Source organism: Lithobates pipiens, unplaced genomic scaffold (assembly GCF_037356315.1).
Source record: "Lithobates pipiens isolate NorthernLeopardFrog02 unplaced genomic scaffold, aLitPip1_a1.2 Scaffold_23, whole genome shotgun sequence".
In the NCBI taxonomy this organism is placed as follows: Eukaryota; Metazoa; Chordata; class Amphibia; order Anura; family Ranidae; genus Lithobates; species Lithobates pipiens.
The window spans coordinates 138,839,408-138,860,059 of record NW_027507785.1 but is presented as its reverse complement, the minus strand read 5'-3'; the positions used below and the strand labels follow the sequence as shown (position 1 = coordinate 138,860,059).

Sequence of the window (20,652 nt, the reverse complement as noted above, 5' to 3'; positions counted from 1 at the left end):
GGTACAGTGGTGTACCCAGAACTTCAGGGGCCATTATCCTGTCTCCCCCTCCTTACCTGTACAGGTGGCTGTTCAGACGGGGGTGCTGGCCATCGGTTCTTTCCAGGGGGATCTTGTCCCCGACTCCTGGGTCCCCGGTAGCTCGCGTGGGCTGCCGGAGAGGGCGTGGCAACAAGCACCCGCGTCATTTTCAAACTTCGGGAAAATGGCAGCGGCGTTCTTACCCAGGAGGGAAGGCTGAGAGTCAGTAGGAGCAGGCGCCCACATCCTCCTTTCTCTAGAGCGAGGAGGCACCAGTTTACTACGGTGTATGTCTGCCTTAACCACCTCAGATATGAACATGGGAATGAGGAATGGAAGGCATTGCCCCCCCCATGTATATAGACTGACTGGTACAGTGCAGGACACAGCCTAACCTAGCACCTCCCTATGGGGACAGCAGTTGGGGGGGGGGGGGGAGCACTTTGGCGGCTATCCTCCTTGCGTGTGGACCATAAGGATGGAAAAGCAAGCCCGCTGGCTGATGCAAAAAGAGGAAGACGACAACGGTGAGTACTTTACTTTCCTTTTGCCGTGGGAAATTAGCTGCAAAATCCCCAATTCCAGCCAGAGGGTTCCTGGGCATTTGAGATCTCACCTGGGGTCTGGATTCAAATAGCCCTTAAGCTTCTGCTAAAAACACCAGCTGCAGCCCCTCTTACATCAGAGAAGCTGTATGGTGGACAGGTGGTGCAGAGGAACGAGTGTGCCTAAACCACCTCAGATGAGAAAGAGGTAGGTAGGCCATTGCTCCCCCTTCCCCGTGTATATACTGACTGGTGCAGTGCAGAACCTGGGGTCGGGATACAAATAGCGCAGACGCCACTGCTAAAACCACCAGCCACTGCTCCCTCTTACAGCAGAGACACTGTGGTTATCGCAGCAGTAGGTTGCCAGCCTCTCCCTACATGCCCAGTTGTGGTACATTTAGTAGGGATGAATATAGCGTACAGAGGGGACCTGGTAGATACAAAGTTACTTACAGGCCAGGTATACCACTGAACAGGTTATTAATTGGGCAGTGCTTGGTGGATTCAGAAGCTCCCCTGGTCAGCAGGTGCACTAGGTTACCGGCCCTATTAGCCCAGCTGCTAGGAATCTGAAGTTGCTTCACAATGTTTAAAAGCTGACCTAACATTCAAGGAGGGGCAGAGACCAAGCTACTGTGTGGCACAGTAGGGGTTCCCTTGTCACAGATCCTCCTTTTGGGGGTTGCCTGCTATAGTTAACTTTCATAAGCTCCAACCTCCCACTCCACCTTTACACTGTGTTTATATTATAGTGTAGGAGGTAAGAAGAAACTTATTTTATTGGTTTGGGCTACAATCCACTCAGTGGCAGATCTAAAGGCGATTCACCATAGATCGCTCCCTACATCCTTTTAATTGAGGATTTTCTGTGCAAACCTATGCAAGAGCTACATAATTGATTGCTTGAAGCCTGCAAATAGCTATTTACCTCCCAGGCTAAACTGGTAACCACCTCTTCTAGAGAGGTCTTAAATTGGTCTCTAGGGCTGGGCTCATTGAGACTTTAGTTGCTAATCAGCACCACCTGGATATGTGCTGGCTAGCGTTTGCTCAGTCTATGGAGGTAAGGTAGGACAACAACTACTACTAATAGTAGGGTGTCCAACCATTTTAGGATCTGTTCCTTCTCTGGTGGTGAAGGTTTAGTATCTACAGCCCAGGCTATGCCTATGAAATAAATTGCCTGTTGGTTATTTCATAAAGGGATAGACCACGACTCCTCATTGGCTGCACACCAGTAGACCTCAGTAGTGAAGGTTTGTGCTTGCTGGGATGTTTTTGTGGCACAGCAGAAATACACATTGAGATTTGTGACATCTCTGCTTAATAAGGACTATATTGCTGTACATCAGAAATGCACTGCACTGAAGCTTGTTTTCTGTCCTTTATATACTAAAGGTACTGCTTTGTTTGGCTACAGATCAGAAGAATACAACAGTGAAGGTGGTCTGTACTTTCTGGTTTTGTGTTGCACAGCAGAAATGCACATCATTGAGTCTGGTGACATCTCTGCTCATAATGGTTATATTGCTGCACATCAGACATACACAAGATTGAGGTCTGTCTGTGGGGCTTTGTGTCCTGTTTTACTGCCTTGTTGGTTACTTATCAGAAAGGCAGCAGTGAAGTCTGATGGTCCTGATTTGCGTGGCGCTGTGCTGATTCAGACAGTGCTATTAACAGCAATGGCTGCCGAGTTTAAACATGCGATTTGACATGTTGAGTCGCATGACAAATCATTTCAATATGGATGTGCTATCTCTATTCATAGTGTTTTATTGTTGCACATCAGATTTATACAGCATTAAGGTCTGTGAGGTTTTGTGTCCTGTATTACTGCCTTATCAGAAAGGCAGCAGTGAAAATTGATGGTTCGAATTTGTTGGGCTACTTAGTAGAAATACAAATTGAACCCCTGCCAGGTGTAGTACATATACTGCCTTTGGTAATCCGTGTAGCACCACAAAGTGGTGTTGTGCTGATTTTAGCCATGCGATTTGACATGTTGAGTCGCAAGGCCAAATCGCTTCAATATGGATGTGCTATCTCTATTCAGAATTGTTATATTGTTGCACATCAGACATATACAAGATTGAAGGTTGTCTGTCCTTTTTTATGTCTTGCATATACTGCCTTATTGGCTGCCTATCAGAAAGGACACAGCAGTGAAGATTGCTTGTCTTTTTCTGATTTTGTTTTTGCTGCTCAGCTGAGAGACACATTGAGGATGGTGGCCTCTCTGCTCAGTATTGGTATATTACTACACATCAGACATACACAAAGATTGAATGTTTGTGTCCTGTATGTCCTATATTTACTGCCTAATCGTTTGTATATCAGGCTAAGCAGTGTTTCTCATGGATCTACCTTTCTGCATCTTAGGGATACACAGCAGGGGTTTGTTGGCTGCAATCCTCCAGGGAGTCACAGCATTGGGGACCCCTTACTTGTTCGACCTGAAAATTGCTATTTGTTTTTTTTTTTTCCCTGCGACCTGTGTAATCTTGAGGTCTGTGGATCCAGGAATCAGGGACTGCTGGTGTCGCACAGACACAAATGGTACCCATTGGAAGCCATAGTATATGACTTCTCATGCGTCTTGCAGTCCCAAGTCGCAGGTTGGGTCGCACGGGTGTGGGAACCCTAAACTTATCTGTCCCTTCTGATTGAGGTTTTGCTACACAGCAGGAATACTCATCATGACGTTATTGTTTTATTTTGCAGCAGACCAGAAAGATTGCAGCTGTAAAGGCTGTCTGTCTTTTTCCTCAGTGTCTGCTTTTATGTTGTTGCACAGCAGAAATACTCAAGATTGAAGCTTGTTGGTGCTTTCTGTTTCAGAAAAACACAATGCTGCAGGTTGCTTGTGTCCTTTCTCAGTGTTGGTTCTATCTGAACTACACTACAGAAGTGCAGACAGAAAGGATTGTCTTGTGTTCCATATTTTTCCCTGTGGCATAGCAAAAATGCACAACACGGGAGTTGGTGTTCATATTAATCTTATAACTGTGGTGGTTTGTCAGAAATACACAACATAGAAGTTTGGGTCTTTCTGTCTTTATAGCCTTGTTTTGCTGTACATAGGTAAAGCACAACAGTAAAGGGGGTTCCTGTCCTTTCCGTATTTATATATCAGTTATGACCTAGCTAGCTGCACTAAAGAAATACGCAGCATTTAGGGTTTGCTTGATTCTTAATGTTTTTACGTCTTGGCAGCACATCAGAAAACCAGACTATGAGGACTGTTTGTCTACGTTGAGGTTCAGATTTGGGTCTCTTCCCATATTTGATATATGGGTTTAGCTAGTCACACTCAGGCACACAACATTGTTGTCTATGCTTGTGTCCTTTCTGTCTAAATCTATTGTGCCGTGCCCACAATCTATGATCATTTTATTTGTGATATTAATAATGCATGTATCACCTTTTTGTATTTCAGCCTTCTTTTCCATGGAGGGGCCAGGAGTTCGGGCTGCAGCTGTCACATGTCAGAAAACCTTGACCACTTGCATTCAGGGATGCCAGAACCATTTCCTAGGGTTGAAGCCCTGTAGGGTTATGGGACACTGGAGGAAGGGGATAATGAATCGCCCTGTTTAGTAAGAACTTGGAGAGTTCTGTTCAGAGGAGTATTAGGGCCTAAGGATGAAGTATAAAGATGTATACCCGATCGAATAGGTTTCGGCTCGGTGCATGGCCTTCATTTTGCCCTTTTAGCAAAACTAGACATAGCAATATGGGTAGTCTACTCCTGCTAGGGACTTTAATCTCCTGAAGAAGGCTCTCAGGCGTAAGTAAGGACATAGATTGGGCGTGCCTTAAACCCAGGGTTCAAGCTTCTGTTAATCTATTTCCCTTAAGTAGGCTTCCCTTTAGTCTTTTGCTGACATAAAGATAAAAAGGAAGCAGTTTTATTTCCCTCAACAGGATAGTGTTAAGACAGGCCCTCTTATTGATTAATGTAGTGTCCTTGTCTTACACAGGTCTCTTATTTATCTTTTTAGTGGTTCTAAGTAGCACCTACAGGCATAATAGGCCATGGTTGTTAGATGTGTGAGATAGGCAACATTGCTAACCTACAAGTTTAACATGTTTTCTGATTCCATTTTTAAGAGCCCATTTCACCTAGATACTGCATCTGAAGCGGAAAAGGCAGGAACATCTGTGGAGCAGACCTGCAGATCAGCCGCATGATCCAGCTAAGATGCCTTCATCAAGCATATGAGCGTATGGAATGGAGGTAAAGCTCACTGCAGAGCCAAGGTTCGCCAAGAGGGTTTTGCAGTGGCCCCACCCTAAGGTAGGCCTGAGGTACTTGTTTATCCTCTCAGGTGTGCCGTCCTGGAAGATGACTTGAGAAAAGTACCAGTTACTTACCGGTAACTGTCTTTCTGGGAAATCTTCCAGGACGGCAGGCCTACTTCCCGCCCGTTGGAGGAGGGAAAATTCTAGAACACTAGAAGGTGAGTACCTATGAGGAATGATTTCCCTTGTGAACCTGGTTCAGGAGTTACTTCTCTACAAACTGAGGATCAAGGGGAAGGGTGGGGACTTAAAACAGCTGTCGATTGATTGTGTTTCCTGTAGGGAGGAGCCTCTCATCTCTCAGGTGTGCCGTCCTGGAAGATTTCCCAGAAAGACAGTTACCGGTAAGTAACTGGTACTTTTTCCTCGGTATCACAAAGGCTATGTTTTTTTATTTTGAATGTTTACAGCCTGGGAAAGAGCTGGGTCATGTAACGGCTGTATCTCAATTGGGGAAAAAAGGTACATGGATGTGTTTTTATAAAAAAAAAAAAAAAATGTTTTGCCATCATCCACATATAGAAAGAGACGGGTCAACGTACATTAAATAGTTTAGTTAGTATCACTTTTAAAGAGGAAGTAAACCCTGATGAGTTTACGTCCTCTTTCATTCCCTGCAAAGGCAAAGCATAATGGACTACTATGCATCGCATAGTAGCCCATTATGTGTCACTTGCCTGACACAGGAGCCAGTGAAGTCGCCGCATCCATCTTGTTGGTGGGGTCTCGCAGCTCCGCCGCTGTCATTCGGCGAAGCCGCGATGACGTCACTCCCGCGCATGCGCACGGGAGTCGACACGCGCGGCAGCTCCATTCTTGGAAATGCCGCGCTCAGTGCGCCTGCGCGCCGCTGTCTACGGCGCATGCGCCGTAGACAGCGGTGCCCGTTTTCGGGCAAATATCTCCTAAACCATATAGGTTTAGGAGATATTGCTTGGACCTACAGGTAAGCCTTAATCTAGGCTTACCTGTAGGTCAAAGTGGTTTGTAAGGGTTTACAACCACTTTAAGTGGAGCTGCATTCAAAAGGGGAATCTACTTGGCTGCCTCCTCCTCCTCCTCTTCGCTGCCACATTTGACATCTTTTTTTTGGGGGGTGGGGAGCAGGCACCTGGCTTTGACCAGGAGTCCCTGCTGGTTTCCCTTTGTCAAGATGGTGCCACCAGCACCTGATAGCCGATTGAAGAATCTGTGTGAGGACACACTACTGAATGCCTAGTCAGGTAAGTGCCCTAACGTTAAGTCAGCAGCTACAGTATTTGTAGCTGCTGCCTGTTATTTTTTTTTAGGTGGGAGCCTGGAGCTCCTCTTTAACTTGAGTGGTGGAAAAGCAGACAGGCCCATTTAGTAGGCCAGTGCAAAAGGTATCAATGTCCAAATTATGCCAGCTCAAAGTGACAAATTTTGGTTTCCGCTTTTGACAATGTAAAACTTTGAAAGGTAGATGATTGCTGAATGGTTACTGACTTGCTGCACATTCTTTATCTCTGCAATGCTGGAAACCTTTTTATTTAAAATGATATAATATTACATCTGTTTAGAGTGTGTGACAATTGTAAAGAGAATGGTCTACTTGAGATCTCTTCTAGGTTTTGAAACTTCAAGCATATTTCAGAAAATGTATTTTGTCTAGTCTGCAGGGTCACATACATATGTTTTTTGTTCTAGGGCATACATAATAACGGGTCAAACGTACAGCCGCAAAGTTGATGTAGAAGTTTTGTCTGTTCTTGCCAGTCTGGGAGCCACAGTCCACAAGGTAAGTTAACAGTGCAGTATATCATTATTTTGCCTGTAAATGGGCTCATGATTTTGTTAATATTGTACAGTGGGGACGGAAAGTATTCAGACCCCCTTACATTTTTCACTCTGTTATATTATGAATTAATAAAAATGCGGCGCTACCTAAAAGTGCTAAAAAGTATACAATGAATAATAATCACAAATTATAAAAAATAAATGTATATCAAATACTATCCATTAACCAATTGAGGACCGCCGTATTGCCATTGTACGTCAGCACAATGGCACAGGCAGGCACAATCACGTACATCTACATCGCTGTTTACGGCGGTCCGATTCGGTCCAGGAGCGCTCCGTGATGAGGGGATGGCCGTTGGTTTTCGGCCACCCCCTCTGGATCGCTCCTGGCCAATGAGAAGCTTCCTCCCCTGTGTATTGTTTACACAGGAAGGAGGAAGTGATGTCATTCTCCTCGGGGCGGTCTTTTTGACCGGACTACGAGGAGAAGAGTAAAAGTAAGTGTGCACCAACACTACACTGACATGTAGGTACACACAGGCACACAAACCCCCCCCGATATTTTTTTAGGTTCACCGCCAGGTTTTTATATCGCTAGGTACCCCGATATACTACCCAATAATGTTTTTAACCCCCTGATTGCCGCTAGTTAACCCTTTCACCCCCTTTTGCCAGTGTCACTAAGCGATCATTTTTCTGATCGCTGCATGTGTCGCTAGGTAGCTAGTTATTTTTTTAGGTTCACCGCCAGGTTTTTATATCGCTAGGTACCCCGATATACTACCCAATAATGGTTTTAACCCCCTGATTGCCGCTAGTTAACCCTTTCACCCCCTTTTGCCAGTGTCTCTAAGCGATCGTTTTTCTGATCGCTGCATTAGTGTCGCTACAGTCGCTAGGTAGCTAGTTATTTTTTTAGGTTCACCGCCAGGTTTTTATAGCGCTAGGTACCCCGATATACTACCCAATAATGGTTTTAACCCCCTGATTTCCGCTAGTTAACCCTTTCACCCCCTTTTGCCAGCGATCACAGTATAAGTGTCACTGGTGACGCTGGTTAGCCAGTTAGTTATTTAGGTTCCCCGTCAGGTTTTTATATAGCGCCAGGGACCCCCATATACTACCTAATAAAAATTTGAACCCCCTGATTGCCCCTAGTTAACCCTTTCACCACTGATCACCGTATAAGTGTTACGGGTGACTCTGGTTAGTTTGTTTTTTATAGCATTTTATATTCAAATCCGGAAGGCAGTGCTTGGTTTTCGGGGTCCCGTACGTGGCTAGGCTCCCAAAAAGTCCCCCACATGTGGTATCCCCGTACTCGGGAGAAGCAGCAGAATTTATTTTGGGGTGTAATTTGACTTCTGCCCATAGCATGTGTGAGCAATATATCATTTAGTGACAACTTTGTGCAAAAAAAAAAAAAGTTTGTAATATTCCCGCAACTTTTGGCAAAATATAAAATATTCCATGGACTCAACATGCCTCTCAGTAAATAGCTTGGGGTGTCTACTTTCCAAAATGGGGTCATTTGGGGGGGTTTTGTGCTATTTTGGCATTTTATGGCCTTCGAAACTGTGATAGGTAGTGAGGAGTTAAATCAAAAATTTGCACCCTTAGAAATCCTGAAGGTGGTGATTGGTTTTCGGGGTGCCGTGCGCGACTAGACTCCCAAAAAGTCCCACACATGTGGTATCCCCGTACTCGGGAGAAGCAGCAGAATGTATTTTGGGGTGTCATTTCACATATGCCCATAGCATGTGTGAGCAATATATCATTTAGTGACAACTTGGTGCAAAAAAAAAAAAGTTTGTAATATTCCTGCAACTTGTGGCAAAATATAAAATATTCCATGGACTCAACATGCCTCTCAGTAAATAGCTTGGGGTGTCTACTTTCCAAAATGGGGTCATTTTGGGGGGTTTTGTGCTATTTTGGCATTTTATGGCTTTCGAAACTGTGATAGGTAGTGAGGAGTTAAATCAAAAATTTGCACCCTTAGAAATCCTGAAGGTGGTGATTGGTTTTCGGGGTGCCGTGCGCGACTAGACTCCCAAAAAGTCCCACACACGTGGTATCGCCATACTCGGGAGAAGTAGCGGAATATATTTTGGGGTGCAATTCCACATATAACCATGGCATGTGTGAGCAATGTATCATTTAGTGACAACTTTTTGTAAAAAAAATTTATTTTTATTTTTTTTGTCATTATTCAATCCCTTAGGACAAAAAAAATAAATATTCAATGGGCTCAACATACCCATCAGCAATTTCCTTGGGGTGTCTACTTTCCAAAATGGGGTCATTTGGGGGGGATTTGCACTGCCCTGCCATTTTAGCACCTCAAGAAATGAGATCGGCAGTCATAAATTAAAAGCTGTGTAAATTCCAGAAAATGTACTCTAGTTTGTAGACGCTATAACTTTTGCGCAAACCAAAAAATATACGCTTATTGACATTTTTTTTTTACTAAAGACATGTGGCTGAATAAATTTTGCCCTCAATGTGTGACTAAAATTTAGTTTATTCGATTTTTCTTATAACAAAAAGAAGAAAATATCTTTTTTTTTTCAAAATTTTCGCTCTTTTTCCATTTATATCGCAAAAAAAAAAAATCGCAGAGGCAATCAAATACCATCAAAAGAAAGCTCTATTTGTGGGAAGAAAAGGACGCAAATTTCGTTTGGGTGCAATATTGCATGACCGCGCAATTACCAGTTAAAGCAGCGCAGTGCGAAATTGCAAAAAGACCTCTGGTCCTTAAGGTGTTTATTGGTCCGGAGCTGAAGTGGTTAAATGCAACATTTTTTTTTCCTCATTAATGTACACACGTCACCCCATATTGACAGAAAAACACAGAATTGTTGACATTTTTCAGATTTATTAACCACTTTCAGACCGGACCATTTTGCTGGTCAATGACCAGAGGTCTTTTTACAATTTGGCACTGCGCTGCTTTAACTGGTAATTGCGCGGTCATGCAATGTTGTACCCAAACGAAATTTGCGTCCTTTTTTTCCCACAAATAGAGCTTTATTTTAAAGGTATTTGACTGACTCTGCGATTTTTTATATTTTGCGATATAAACGTAAAAAGACCGCAAATTTTTAAAAAAAATGATATTTTCTACTTTTTGTTATTAGAAAAATCCAATAAACTCAATTTTAGTCATACCTTTAGGCCAAAATGTATTCAGCCACATGTCTTTTGGTTAAAAAAAAAGTCAATAACTGTATATTTATTGGTTTGCGCAAAAGTTGTCACATCTACAAACTAAGGTACATTTTCTGGAATTTACACAGCTTTTAGTTTGACTGCCTATCTCATTTCTTGAGGTGCTAAAATGGCAGGGCAGTACAAACCCCCCCCCCCCCAAATGACCCCATTTTGGAAAGTAGACACCCTAAGGAAATTGATAAGAGGCATGTTGAGCCCATTGAATATTTTATTTTTTTGCCTCAAGCGATTGAATAATGACAAAAAAAATTTTTTTTTTTTTTTTTACACAAAGTTGTCACTAAATGATATATTGCTCACACATGCCATGGTTATATGTGGAATTGTACCCCAAAATACATTCTGCTGCTTTTCCTGAGTACGGGGATACCACATGTGTGGGATTTTTTGGGAGCCTAGCCGCGTACGGGGCCCCGAAAGCCAAGAACCGCCTTCAGGCTTTCTAAGGGCGTAAATGTTTGAGTTCACTCCTCACTACCTGTTACAGTTATGAAGGCCATAAAATGCCAAGATGGCACAAAACCCCCACAAATGACCCCATTTTAGAAAGTAGACACCTCAAGCTATTTGCTAAGAGGCATGTTGAGTCCATGGAATATTTTATATTTTGCCACAAGTTGCGGGAAAATTACAAACTTTTATTTTTTTATTTATTTTTTTCACAAAGTTGTCACTAAATGATATATTGCTCACACATGCCAGGGGCATATGTGAAATGGCACCCCAAAATAAATTCTGCTGCTTCTCTTGAGTACGGGGATACCACATGTGTGGGACTTTTTGGGAGCCTAGTCGCGTACGGGGCCCCGAAAACCAAGCACCGCCTTCAGAATTTCTAAGGGTGTAAATTTTTGATTTTACTCCTCACTACCTATCAGTTTCGAAGGCCATAAAATGCCAAAATAGCACAAAACCCCCCAAAATGACCCCATTTTGGAAAGTAGACACCCCAAGCTATTTGCCGAGAGGCATGGTGAGTATTTTGCAGCTCTCATTTGTCTTTGAAAATGAAGGAAAAAAAAATAATGTATATTTTTTTTCTTTTTTCAATTTTCAAAACTTTGTGACAAAAATGAAGGTCTGCAAAATACTCACCATACCTCTCGGCAAATAGCTTGGGGTGTCTCCTTTCCAAAATGGGGTCACTTGGGGGGATTTTGTGCTATCTGGGCATTCCATGGCCTCCGAAACTGTGATAGGCAGTGAGGAATGAAATCAAAAATTTACACCCTTAGAAAGCCTGAAGGTGGTGCTTGGATTTTGGGGTACCGTACGCGGTTAGGCTCCCAAAAGGTCTCACACTTGTGGTATCCCCGTACTCAGGAGAAGCAACAGAATGTATTTTGCGGTGTAATTTTACATATAACCATGGCATGTTTGAGCAATATATCATTTAATGACAACTTTGTGCAAAAAAAATAAAATAATAATGTCTTTTTCCCACAACTTTTGTCAAAATATAAAATATTCCATGGACTCGACATGCCTCTCAGCAAATAGCTTGGGTGTCTACTTTCTAAAATGGGGTCATTTGGGGGGGTTTTGAACTGTCCTGGCATTTTATGCACAACATTTAGAAGCTTATGTCACACATCACCCACTCTTCTAACCACTTGAAGAAAAAGCCCTTTCTGACACTTTTTGTTTACATGAAAAAAAAATTTTTTTTTTTGCAAGAAAATTACTTTGAACCCCCAAACATGAAGTGTTTTTTTAAAGCAAAAGCCCTAACGATTAAAATGGTGGGTGTTTCATTTTTTTTTTCACACGGTATTTGCGCAGCAATTTTTCAAACGCATTTTTTGGGGAAAAAAAAAACGCTTTTTTTTATTTTAATGCACTAAAAATCACTATATTGCCCAAATGTTTGATGAAATAAAAAATATGATCTTAGGCCGAGTACATGGATACCAAACACGACATGCTTTAAAATTGCGCAGAAACGTGCAGCGGCGACAAACTACGTACATTTTTAAAAGCCTTTAAATGCCTTTACAGGTGACCACTTTAGATTTACGGAGGAGGTCTACTGCTAAAATTAGTACCCTCGATCTGACCTTCGTGGTGATACCTCACTTGCATGGTGCAATTGCTGTTTACATATGACACCAGACCAACGCTTGCGTTCGACGTTGCGCCTTAGCAGGGGGGGACAGGGGTGTTTTTTTTATTTTTTATTATTATTTATTTTGCTTTTTTATTTTATTTTTAAACTGTTCCTTTCATTTATATATATTTTTTTAGGATTTTTATTGTTATCTCAGGGAATGTAAATATCCCCTATGATTGCAATAGGTAGTGACAGGTACTCTTTTTTTTGAAAAAATTAGGGTCTATCAGACCCTAGATCACTCCTCTGTCCTCAAAGCATCTGACCACACCAAGATCGGTGTGATAAAATGCTTTCCCAATTTCCCAATGGCGCTGTTTACATCCCGCAAAATCTAAGTCATGAAATGCTCGTAGCTTCCGGTGTCTTAGGCCATAGAGATGATTGGAGCCATTCTGGTCTCTGATCAGCTCTATGGTCAGCTGGCGGAACCACCGGCTGCATTCTCAGGTTCCCTGTTGGGACAGAAGAGCCTGAGAAAACCATGGAAGATGGTGCGGGGGGGGGACATTCCCTCCCACTGCTTGTAAAAGTAGTCTAGAGGCTAATTAGCCGCTAGGATTGCTTTTACATAAAAGCTGACCGCTGGCTGAAAAGAATGATACCAAGATGATACCTAAACCTGCAGGTATCATTCTGGTATAAGCACTCAAAGTCCAGCAACATACCAGTATGTTGCTGGAACTGGTTGGGCATATATTGTAATTTTTTTTTCATGCAGCCTGTGGGCTGAACGAAAAAAAAATATTGATCGGTGGGTATGCCCACCATTAGATACCTCCCTTCATCCACCCACTTCTAATGGTGGGCATACATGCACCATTTATATATGCCGAAGCATGGGGGCATCCTCCCACAAAAGGTAGGAGCAGATCGCTCCTCCACCCCTTATGCCCCCATGCTTCGGCATATATGCTCTTTTTTAACTGTGGTGGTGAAATCACCTCCGACAGTGCTGGAGTCGCGGCTTTATGTATCGTGGGAGCAAAACACTGTTGCTGTCAAGATAAATAAATCCGCGCTGCAGCAGAATGGCGTACCTGCTAAGCAAATGATGGTTAACAATAAAACAAAGTAACATTACAGTATAACAGTAGGACTTACCATACCTGCAAAGCAAATACAAAAAAAAATAGCAAAAAATAACACATTTAACACAATCTGTGCCTAAAATATATATATGCCGAAGATAAATAAATCCACGCTACAGCTGAATGGCGTACCTGAAAACAAAAAATGGTTAACAATAAAACATTGCAGAATAGAATACAGTACAAAGGAGCAGAACAATAGAGAGAGAGAGAACAATAAAACGACAACTATTTTTGTTTTTTTTTATTTTTTTTGTTTTTTTTGTTTTTTTGTTTTTTTTACTATTTTTTTTTTTTTAAACACTTTTTTATGTAACTTTTGTAACGTTTCCAGTGGTTTGGGTCTCTCAAAATGCGATGGCATCTTGGGAGACCCTGTGAACGTGTGCCTAGCCTGTGCAATGCTGTACCCTACTCTAAAACTCAACTAGTTCATGGTAGCGTTCAAAACATTCACCAATGCAAAGACCAGGATTGTCAGGACAGCGGGGACAATGACGGGTGTCACGCCTATATCCGCGCTTTCTGCAGACACAACATTTTCTTTGGGGGGCTCGTTGGGTAGGGGTACTCGGGATGACATAAGAATAATGCCTCTCAGGCAGCCGGCTTACTGCATCTGGTTGGGGAACGTGAGGTGGAGCACCGCCTGGATACAGAAGGGCTCTGACGATATCCTCCTGGAATTTAAGGAAGGATCCAGTCCGTCCTGAAGCTTTGTGTAGCACATAAGCATTCAGCATAGCCAATTGGAATAAATAAACAGACACTTTTTTGTACCAGCGTCTGGCCTTACGGGCAACTAGATACGGCGCCAACAACTGGTCATTGAGGTCCACCCCTCCCATGTTAAGGTTATATTTGTGGACACAGAGGGGTTTCTCCACAATACCAGTCGCCGTAGGAATTTGGACCGTCATGTCTGCATGAAGGGAGGTAAGAACGAAAACATTCTTATTATCCCTCCACTTCATAGCGAGCAAATTATTACTGCGCAAGCAGGCTCTCTCCCCCAGCCTAAGACGGGACTCTACAAGCCGCTGGGGAAAGCCCCGGCGATTAGGTCGCACGGTGCCACATGCTCCAATCTGCTGATCAAACAAGTGACTAAACAGTGGCACGCTTGTGTAATAATTGTCCACGTACAAGTGGTACCCCTTTCCGAATAAGGGTGACACCATGTCCCACACTATCTTGCCAGCGCTTCCTATGTAGTCAGGGCAGTTCTCCGGCTCTACGTGACTATCTTTACCCTCATAAACCATAAAACTACGTGTATAGCCTGTGGCCCTGTCACAGAGCTTATACATCTTGACCCTGTATCTGGAACGCTTGTTGGGGACGTATTGTTTGAATGACAAGCGACCAGAAAACTTAATCAGGGACTCATCAACGCAGACAACTTGATGGGGAGTAAACAAGTCTGCAAAACGTTGGTTGAAGTGGTTTATGATGGGCCGAATTTTGTAGAGCCGATCGTATTCAGGGTCTCCACAAGGACGACAGAGTTCATTGTCGCTGAAGTGCATGAACCGCAAAATCTGCTCGTATCGTGCCCTGGACATGGAAGCAGAGAACACGCGCATATGGTGAATTGGGTCAGTGGACCAATATGACCGCAACTCACTCTTTTTGGTTATGCCCATGTTGAGGGAGAGGCCCAGAAAGATTTTAAATTCGGAAACCGTAACTGGTTTCCATTGTCTGGCAAGGGCGGACTGGGGAATAGTGGCGATGTGTTGACCAGCGTACAAATTGGTTTGGTCCACAATAGATCTATAGAGATCTTCGGTGAAAAACAGTGAGTAAAAGTCAAGTGTCGTAAAAATCAACTGTTTCCACGTTAATGCCAGGTTGGCCAGTGAATGGGGGAAGTACGGGTTCTGCAGAAGTGGTGGGCACCCAATTAGGATTGGCGAATTCTGCAGGAAGGGCACTATGGATACGACGGGCCTGTCTTTGTCTTGGTGGCAGCGGGACACTACTTGTGCTTGCCACCTCGCCAGCTTGAACTGCACTTATGGGACTCGCCACGTCACCACGTGTTACTGCAGTGCTGGATGTACGTCCAGGCTGTACTAGGCCGCTGGTGCTTGCCAGTTCACCAGGATGAGCGGCTCTAGTACGTCTCTGCTCCATACGAGTGACCTGCGGTTCCTCCACCCGAACAACAGAATACATTCGGGATCGGGTACGCCTGCCCTTAACAGGGACCGCATCTCCGTCGCCAGAGCTATCTGTCATGGAGCCGCTGTCCTCTACAGGATCGTATTCTGAGCCTGAATCTGACAGATGAGTGATGTCCTCTTCACTATCTGTCATGCTCAGAAACGTGTAGGCCTCTTCACTAGTGTACCTTCGCTTTGCCATTTTGGGCTCTAAATTTAGGGGTACACTAGTGAGACTCGCAGGTAAAAAAGCACCTAGCCTGTTTCAAAACGCTACAAAAAAAACTGTTAGCGATCGCAGGGATCAAGCCTGACTCTGCGAACGCTGCAGTTATGTGTGTTGTGTTTTGTAAGTGACAGTGATCGATCGATACTGCACTTGGGTGGGCTGGGCTGGGCTTGGCGGAGGGGCTAAACGTAGGTGCTAGCAGGTATCTGGGCTGATCCCGCTAACAATGCGTTTTGGGAAACCTAAAATGCTGGCAACGCTAATATAGATCTGATCAGATACTATATTACTAAGGGAGGTGTATGCTTTGCGCGTGGGTGTTAGCGGTACTGGCACTAACCTGGCGCTGCCTGGGGCGACGCAGACCTTATCTGACCCTCAAACTTATATCACCCGCCGGGTGATCAGGGGGTTAAACCTTTATTAGGTAATAAATGGCGGGTGCCCTGAAACAAACAAAAAATAACTAACCAACCAGCGTCACCTGTAACAGTTATATGGTGATCACTGGTGAAAGGGTTAACTAGGGGGCAATCAGGGGGCTTTATGCGGTAGTATATGGGGGTCCCTGACGCTATAAAAAGCTGCGGCGAACCTAAATACTTACCTGCCTAACTAGCGTCACCTGTGACACTAATACAGCGATCAGAAAAACGATCGCTTATTAGTGACACTGGCGACGGGGGGTGATCACGGGGTTAAACCTTTATTGGGGGGTTAGGGGGGTACCCTAGAGCTAAAGGGGGCTAACCCTAACTGCCCTAACAGTTATTACAGTCACAAATGACACCAATGCAATAATAAAAAAATAAAATAAAATAAATGCAGTTGGTGTCACTGTGACTGGGGGTGCAGGGGTGATTGGGGGGGGTGATCGGGGGGTGAAGGGGGGGTGAAAAGTGTGCCTGGCGTGTTCTACTGTTAGTGTAGTGTTAGGTGCAGCTCACCGATCCTCGAATGAATGGCCGCCCCCTCATCCCGGAATCGCTCCTGAACGGATACCGACCGCCGCTGGCACCGATCGGGCCCCCCACCCGCGGGAAGGCAGGGACGTACATGTACGCCCATATGCCTGCCCGTGCCATTCTGTCGACGTACATCGTCGTGCGGCGGTCAGCAAGTGGTTAAAAAAAGAAAAACTGAAATATCACATGGTGCTAAGTATTCAGACCCTTTACTGTGACACTCATATATTTAACTTGGGTGCTGTCCATTTCTTCTGATCATACTTGAGATGGTTCTACACCTTCATTTGAGTCCAGCTGTGTTTGATTATACTGATTGGACTTGATTAGGAAAGCCACACACCTGTCTATATAAGACTTTAGAACTCACAGTGCATGTCAGAGATGAGAATGAGAATCATGAGGTCAAAGGAACTGCCTGAAGAGCTCAGAGACAGAATTGCGGCAAGGCACAGATCTGGCCAAGGTTACAAAAAAATTTCTGCTGCACTTAAGGTTCCTAAGAGTACAGTGGCCTCTATAATCCTTAAATGGATGACATTTGGGACGACCAGAACCCTTCCCAGAGCTGGCCATCCGGCCAAATTGATCTATCAGGGGAGAAGAGCCTTGTTGAGAGAGGTAAAGAAGAACCCAAAGTTCACTGTGGCTGAGCTCCAGAGATGGTCGGGAGATGGGAGAAAGTTGTAGAAAGTGAAACATCACTGTAGCCCTCCACCAGTCGGGGCCTTATGGCAGAGTGGCCTGATGGAAGACTCTCCTCGGTGCAAGATGTATGAAAGCCCGCATGGAGTTTGCTAAAAAAAAACACCCGAAGGTGAGAAATTAGATTCCTTGGTCTGATGAGACCAAGATAGAACTTTTTGGCCTTAATTCTAAGGGTCCTTTCACACGGGGCGGATCAGTTCTGATCCGCCCCGTGGATATCCGTTTGCTCAGCGGGGATCACTCCGCCGATCCCCGCTGAGCAGGGAGATGACAGCTCCGTCTCTGCACACTGCGCAGGGACGGACCTGTCACAGCGCCGCTCTCCCCTATGGGAGATCGGATGACGACGGACCGCAGTGCCCGTCGTCATCCGATCCGATCCACAGACGGATGGAAAAATAGCTTTTTCCTCCGTTACACTTTTTCGGATCGGAGCGGGTCGGATGTCAGCGGACATGTCACCGCTGACATCCGACGCTCCATAGAGCTCTATGGAGCACCCGTTCAGGTCCGCCTGAAAAACTGACAGGCGGGCCTGAACTGGACGTCAGTGTGAAAGGACCCTAAGTGTTGTGTGCCATAAAACAGGCACTGCTCATCCCCTGTCCAATACAGTCCCAACAGTGAAGCATAGTGGAGGCAGCATCATGCTGTGGGGGTGTTTTTCAGATGCAGGGACAGGACGACTGGTTGCAATCAAGGGAAAGATGAATGCGGCCAAGTACAGGGATATCCTGGATGAAAAACTTCTCCAGAGTGCTCAAGACCTCAGACTGGGCCGAAGGTTTACCTTCCAACAAGACAATGACCCTAAGCACACAGCTAAAATAATGGAGTGGCTTCCCAACAACTCAGTATCTGTTCTTGAATGGCCCAGCCTTAAACCCAATTGAGCATCTCTGGAGAGACCTAAAAATGGCTGTCCACCAACGTTTACCATCCAGTCTGACAGAACTGGAGAGGATCTGCAAGGAGGAATGGCAGAGGATCCCCAAATCCAGGTGTGAAAAACTTGTTACATCTTTCCCAAAAAGGCTCATTGATGTATTAGTTCAAAAGGGTGCTTCTACTAAATACTGAGCGACGAGTCTGAATACTTAGGACCATGTGTGATATTTCAGTTTTTCTTTTTTAATAAATCTGCAAAAATGTCAATTCTTTGTTTTTCTGTTAATATGGGGTGCTGTGTGTACATTAATGAGGAAAAAAAATTAACTTAAATGATTTTAGCAAATGGCTGCAATATAACAAAGTGAAAAATTTTAGGGGTCTGAATACTTTCCATCCCCACTGTACATGTTTTAAACTCCTAAAGCTAAAATCCAAGCAGGTTTAGGGTCCTTTCACACGGGCGTTCCATCTGTCTATTTTTCATCCATCAGTCTACAGATGGTGGCAAATCAGAACATTTCCATCATGCATTTTTTATTTTTTTTTTGCTAGTGTGCTAGGAGAATGTACAGTGGGTATAGAAAAGAATCGCCCTCCATTTAAATTGGTGGGGTAAACTCAATCAGGTGTAACTAATCACCTTCTCAATGGCGCAGACAGCCATTTGACTTTTAACTGTAATCAGCTGTGGTCATTTTGATTAGCTCAGCATGAAAAGAGCTTTCCTGGAGAACTGCAATCCCTGGTATTGCAAGTAAAGCAAGCGATCAACTATGGGTGACAAAGCACTGTCAAAAGATCTCCGGGATTAACCACTTCAGTCCCGGAAGATTTGGCTGCTGAACGACCAGGCCATTTTTTGCAATTTGGCACTGCGACGCTTTAACTGACAGTTGTGCGGTCGTGCGACGTTGTACCTAAACAAAATTGACGTCCTTTTTTGCCCACAAATAGAGCTTTCTTTTGCTTGTATTTGATCATCTGTGTTTTTGTTTTTTGTTTTTACAATATTTTGTACTTTTGCTTCTTTCGTCTTTCAGGACAGCACACTTGAGACCTCGGCTCCTCCCTTCTTAGGAAACACCGCCTCCACCAGATCTTTAAAACCATTCCTTCCCTCCAGCCCTTCTGTTTTGGTGTTTCCTCCGACGAGGAGACATCGCTAGGAACCTGGTTTTAATTCAGCTGGGGAGGCTGAGTCCAGTGTTATCCTGAAGGCAGAACGTTCACTCTGGCCAAAGGGATGTCCTGAAAGACTGAGGTCTCATACATAGCAGCGGGGCTGGGGAGTCCATTACCTGCAGTGTCTGGCGCATCTCATCCTTGGGGAAAGCGGAGGCATGGAACATTCGTTTTTGCGCTGCCTGGGGAAGATGTTTGCTGGATGTGTCCGCGTCTCCACCTCGTGAGTGTGGCCAGCATGGAGCGCAACGCTGGGTCGGATGACGGGTGACCTCTTTTTTTCGACGGGAGAGGTCAAGTTTTGTTCACCCGCGACTTCTGGTTCTGGTTGTGGGACGCCAAAACTAATGGCACGAAGGCTGGTGTCTGCCCCATTCACGCTGTAGCGACAGCTAAGAGGAGCAGTTTTTGGCGAATCGACCGTCGGGACCGAAGGGATGTCTGATACTAATGGTTCCCGTTCGGTTTCGGGTGATGCCATCACCAGCTATTCTAAGGTAAGTGGAACCCTGGGTTGGTATTCCCTTACTACTTCCCATTTAGGTCCATGGGTGATCTCTCCTCCTTGGTGGGAGGGGAAGAGTTGCATGTCTGGGACCCTGGTGAGGGTTGGTCCTGGGAGGGTGCACTCCTGGTGTCGGTCTGGTGATACATTTTTTGCTGGCAGGGGCTGATGCTAGTGGGGTTTTTTTTGTCATTAGAGGGCAAGTCCATGGAAAAGTCTAAGCTTTCACATGGGTCCAAGAAGAAGTGCCCCTTATGTAGAAGTGTGTTAGGGGAATCCTGAGGGAAAGTATTATGCAGGAATTGCATTGAAATCTTAGTCAAGGATCATGCTGAGGAACAAAGTTCTAGTCTGGCGGCTTCTGTTAAAGAGCTCTCCAGCACTTTTCAGTCTTTTAAAACCTTGTTTGAGAATTTTCAATCTATACAGCCCCCAGCGAGTCCTCTGCCAGCACAACAGAATGTCACACCTGGCCCCTTGGCAGGTCCCTCTGCTAATGATGGGTTACCTAGGGGTAACAGAACGATACTAGAGGATGAGCATGACAGTGAATCCTCAGACTCTTCTGAGTCAGAGGGAGAGAAGGTGGATGGCGAATCTTCCAGATCCTCCCGTTACAAACTCTCCTTGGAGGAAGTGCAAGAACTCCTGGGAGCTATTCACACTGCACTGGGTATCCAAGAGGAGAAAAAATCCCGGTCTCTGCATGACCAGATGTATGAAGGTCTAGGAGAACCGAGGAAAAGGCTCTTCCCAGTGCATGAAGTTCTGGTAGACACCATTAGGAAGGAATGGCGAGAGCCAGAGAGGAAGCCTTTCTTTTCTAGAGCATTGAGAAACAGATTCCCTTTTTCAGAGGATGAATCTGCTGTGTGGAACAAATCTAGACTGGATGCGGCCTTCTCTCGGGTATCCAGAAGGACAGATTTGG

General features: G+C 44.6%; 1 protein-coding gene across 3 annotated transcripts in view; it reads left to right on the top strand.

Annotated features, from left to right (window-relative positions):
* Positions 1-20,652, top strand: part of ADSL (adenylosuccinate lyase) — a 688,779-nt gene that overhangs the window by 197,900 nt on the left and 470,227 nt on the right. For all 3 annotated transcript variants that reach the window (XM_077452428.1, XM_077452427.1, XM_077452426.1), the window contains exon 7: positions 6,543-6,633. In XM_077452428.1, the coding sequence (XP_077308554.1) occupies positions 6,543-6,633 (91 nt within the window). The remainder of the gene's footprint in view (positions 1-6,542; positions 6,634-20,652) is intronic.